Source organism: Clupea harengus, chromosome 25 (assembly GCF_900700415.2).
Source record: "Clupea harengus chromosome 25, Ch_v2.0.2, whole genome shotgun sequence".
Lineage (NCBI taxonomy): Eukaryota > Metazoa > Chordata > Actinopteri > Clupeiformes > Clupeidae > Clupea > Clupea harengus.
The window spans coordinates 9,898,311-9,902,825 of NC_045176.1; the positions used below are offsets into that span (position 1 = coordinate 9,898,311).

Here is a 4,515-nt window from a genome sequence, read left to right on the forward strand (position 1 = left end):
AGTGAGAGAATGAGCAGGAATTAGGTGAAATAACCGGATATTTTCTGTTCCAATAAAAGTGTGTAATCTTGAATTATTACTTTTCTGGCAACAATAGTTTGTTGTATATCTTTTTCTGAGTAAAAATGTAAGGAACTATCTTTTGTGGATGCAGTGGCTGTACACTGGTAGGGTGTGAGTTACGTTCTGCGGTTTTGAGACCTGTCTAGTGAATATGAGGATGAGTGTGACTTTATAGCAGATATATTCTTGTGGTAAATTTGCCCTGCCAGACAGTGTTTTCTCATTGTCTCATGTGAACAGAGTTTGATTTTAATCTCCTGATAAATCCAACAACTTTTTGAGGAAGGAAAGTTATGTGAAAATACACAGTTAAGTTTCAATACTATCAAATTGTTAAAACAGTAACAGATTTATTCCCAAATGTCCACTGAAATATATTTGTGTAGCTCTGCCCCCCTTCCCTTTACTCTGCTAATCAGTTTGGTTGTAATGTCATCAGTAATCCTTTTCACAGGAGCAAATCATCCATAAAACTTTCAGAGTTTTGAAACGACAGATTCATACAAATAAATTAGGGAATTTAAATGGTGTCTCTTTTTTTACCTTAGTGTTAAAGATGATGGCCTTTATTCAGTAACTCTAATCATGCCTCTCAGGTCTGAGTGAGTACAAAATACACTTCCATTCGATATAGCTGTACTGCCCAAAGCAAATGTATGTAACTGGAACAGCTCGTACTTCCAACAGACATTTTCTCTCCCAGTTACCATCTTGTGAGGCCTGGATGTGAACAATAAAAGACATCTGTCTCAGACGAGGGAATGAAGCAAATTTGTATTCTTTCATCCAGATAGCTTCAAGACAGTGGTGCAGAAATGTGGCACAGTGATGAGATGCTGCCTCAAACTAGTGGCAATAATTCAATCATGAAAACACACCTGTGCTGGACAGGACAGGACATAGGACATAAGCCCATGGCCATAGCCTTGCCAATGATGGATTTCAGTGACTTGCTCTACCACAACTGGAGAAAAACGTTGTAGTCTCACACTAAAGTTATAAAAAAGTCACACCTGGGTCCCTGAGATGTCTTTTGCAGGCCTGCGGGTTAAAAAAGCAGATCAAGGTTTTCAGCTCCCACAAATGACTTGGTGAAACAAGGAAGTACATTTTGAGGGATTTACAGATAGGGCTATTGTAAAAAAAAAAAGAAAAAAAAAAAGTGATTTAAAAAGAGGGGGCAATGAAAAACAATATGGAGGGAAAGTTCACTTCAACAAGCCCCTGTATAAAGAATTACATACTGAAATGCCCTTTCGTTCAAGAGCCTTGGATTTTACCTTGATACTTTTTAAAAGTAGTTATCTACCTCTCTACGCCTCTCCTAGGCTTAAATGAATATTAAATGCCTAAACCTTACATTGGCTACTGTTTTGATTTTAGTGAATCATGGTGAGCCACAAAGTTCCATTCCTCCAAGGCAGGTGGCGCACGTACGTTTCTGAGCAAACTTCAATAAATGCTGCAAATGTGCTGAAGAACTGTGGTAGATAGTGCTGGAAAGCCGAATGTGAACAGGAATTTGTGAAACTCATCGTCGTAGTAAGTTATTCCTTTTTCCACTTTTTTTAATATACCAGTCTATTGACAACAGTCTTAACCTAACATATGGCTTTGTACTTTGAATAATATAATCATGTGATTCGTAAACAAATGTTAAAAACATTAGCGTTTGCTGTCGGGTTCAATGTCCACGTATTCGCTAGCTGTTTGCTAGATTGTCCAGGTTAGCTGGGCAGTAGCAAGCAGTACGCTTGTCAAGCACAAAATCAGCTGTCATCGACTACTTCATTCACTGCGAAAAGTGTAACGTTAACAATACATATCGTTATTCTAAATTTGTTTTGCTGTTTCGTAGCTTTGTTGGCACAATAACACATCTGGTGATTCGCTTTCGAAATAAGGTAACTAAAGTTAGTTGACAGCTAGCTAGCAACGCTAAGGGTAAACGTTGTTTCTGTTGTTGATCAGCCAAAAGTTACTTTATTTCGTGTGCTATTTAACGTGAACCGCTAACCTAACCCATTCGATTGGTGCGATATGATGGTCTTGTTCTGATATAATTTGCCTTGCATTGCTTCTAATTACATGACTCACACTTAGCCATTAGCCCCAATACACAATTTGACATTGAAAATACGTTTAAATGAAATATTTAGTTTTTAGTTTGTTGCTTTACATACACATTGCTCTCAAATATTCTTTCATCGTCCGGTTTTAATTTTTGTATTTTCCATGTCCTCCAGAATGATGCAACAGCTATGGCTACTCAGTCAATGCTGCAGGACCGAATCAGGGTGGCCAAGGAGCTTCTTGTGCGTGTAGACCAGCTGTGCAGTAAACAAACCAGAGATGTGGAAGGCAGGGCCAAGCTGTGCAGCAAGCTTCGGGCAGAGCTCAAGTTCCTGCAGAAAGTGGAGGCTGGGAAGGTGCAGATCAAGGAGTCTCATTTGCAGAGCACAAACCTCACCCACCTGAGAGCCATTGTCGAGTCGGCTGAGAGCCTAGAAGGGGTGGTGAGCGTACTCCATGTGTTCGCTCATGAAGGTCCGGATGGCCAGAAGCAGACCCTGGTTGTAGATGTGGTTGCCAACAATGGACATACCTGGGTCAAGGCCATCGGGCGCAAGGCAGAGGCTCTACACAACATCTGGCAGGGCCGAGGCCAGTACGGGGACAAAAGTGTTGTATCTCAGGCTGAGGACTTTCTTGAGGCCAGTCGTCAGCAACCAGTGCAGTATAGCAACCCCCACATCATCTTTGCATTTTATAATGGTGTGTCGAGCCCCATGGCAGACCGGCTCAGGGAAATGGGCATCTCTGTGAGGGGAGACATTGTCGCTGTGAATAATATGATTGGGGAAGATGATGAAGACGGGGAGGAGGAAGAGGAAGATGGAAGCAGCAGCGGTGGCGAAGAAGAGCAAAGATTTGAAAATGAACCTGAGGAAGAGGAGGAGGAGGAGGACGATGATGGAGAAGAGGATGGTGTAGATGGTGAGCTCATGCACACTCGTGTGGACAGAGACACCATTGTAGCCCGCCTGTCCTTCCCCACAGAAGTGAAGGTGGATGTGTGCAACAAGGCCAACCTGGACATCACCACGCTCATCACCTACGTGTCCTCACTAAGCCACGGTCGCTGCAACTTTGCCTTCAAAGAGCACGTGCTGACTGAGCAGGCCACCCAGGAGCGGAAGGACAAGGTTCTGCCCAAGCTTGAGGAGTTCATGCAAGGCAAGGAGCTCTTTGCCTGTCAGTCCGCTGTGCAGGACTTCCGTGTGATCCTGGACACACTTGGTGGTCCGGGAGAGAAAGCCAGGGCGGAAGAGTTGCTTGCCCGACTCACGGTGGTGCCTGATGAGCCCTCGGAGCGCACAAACCGCCTGGCCATGAGCTCCAAGGTGAACCATAGGTCGCTCATGATTTTCGGAACAGGAGACTCACTACGTTCTGTCACAATGACCGCCAACAGCGGCTTTGTGAGGGCTGCAGCCAACCAGGGCATCCGTTATAGTGTGTTTATCCACCAACCTCGTGCTCTCACAGAGGGGAAAGAGTGGAGAGCCATCCCTCTATGAGAAGAGGGACAATCTGGAGTTGCCTGATGATTGTGGTTATGGATTCAATTAAACACTGCTGGCTGAAAGAATTACAGAAAATGTATGTAAAGTTTGAAGTGGTTGTTTTTGTTTAGGAATATGGTCACTTCTGAAAAAAGACCTTAAATTAAATATTAGGCTTGACCGTCTCGGTACAGAGAGTTAGACCGGCACTATAATCTGGTTGTCGAGCCTGCAAATCAAAAGAGCATCAGATTTATATTTTTCCTGTCAGTTGTAAGTCATTATCATCACTCGCTCATTGCTTAGAATGCTTGATGGCAATCCTGATCTCAGTCTGATCAGATGTCAGTTGCCATTTCATGTACTTCATTTACCTCTATATCTGATGTTTCTGCTTGTATGTACTATAAAAGCAAATAAACATCACCCAACAACTCATGATTTATGTTTCTGCATGTCTCCCTTTTTTTATAGCATAATTTCTGTTTTAGTTGTGTGTTTGTTAAAGTGTTATTCTGAGTGAATGCCTGATTTCACATATGTGTGAGTAAATTCAGATGAGCAATTTAAATACCAGCAAAACAATTAATCTAAATCTATAATCTTAGGCACACTATCATGTTATATTGTCCACCACAAGGTGGTACTGTTATGTCATTCATGTTGCTGCAATGGCTATATTACACCAGGCAGTGACTTGCACGTTGAAGAGAGACGCATCATGGAAATAATTGATTGGTGCACATGCAAAGATGCTATGAAAATGGCATTGAACTTGAACATTTATTTGCTGTACTATTGTGCAACTGAAACACACTGCAGTAGTGTTTTGTTACACCTTTTCACTCATAGTTGTGCAAACAGTGGACATTAGTAATTGCCATAT

At 42.4% G+C, this 4,515-nt stretch overlaps 1 protein-coding gene across 1 annotated transcript; it reads left to right on the top strand.

The window, feature by feature from the left end:
* The first annotated feature begins 1,494 nt into the window (after nt 1–1,494).
* Nucleotides 1,495–4,070, top strand: c25h7orf25 (chromosome 25 C7orf25 homolog). Its single transcript, XM_012827974.2, has 2 exons — nt 1,495–1,605; nt 2,310–4,070. The coding sequence occupies exon 2, from the start codon at nt 2,325–2,327 to the stop codon at nt 3,642–3,644; it is 1,320 nt and encodes a 439-aa protein (XP_012683428.2). The 5' UTR covers nt 1,495–1,605; nt 2,310–2,324; the 3' UTR covers nt 3,645–4,070.
* Nucleotides 4,071–4,515: the final 445 nt, after the last annotated feature.

What these genes read in the sequence shown, in the direction of transcription:
- c25h7orf25 (XM_012827974.2), top strand. Translation starts at nt 2,325, where the DNA reads ATGGCTACTCAGTCAATGCTGCAGGACCGAATCAGGGTGGCCAAGGAG.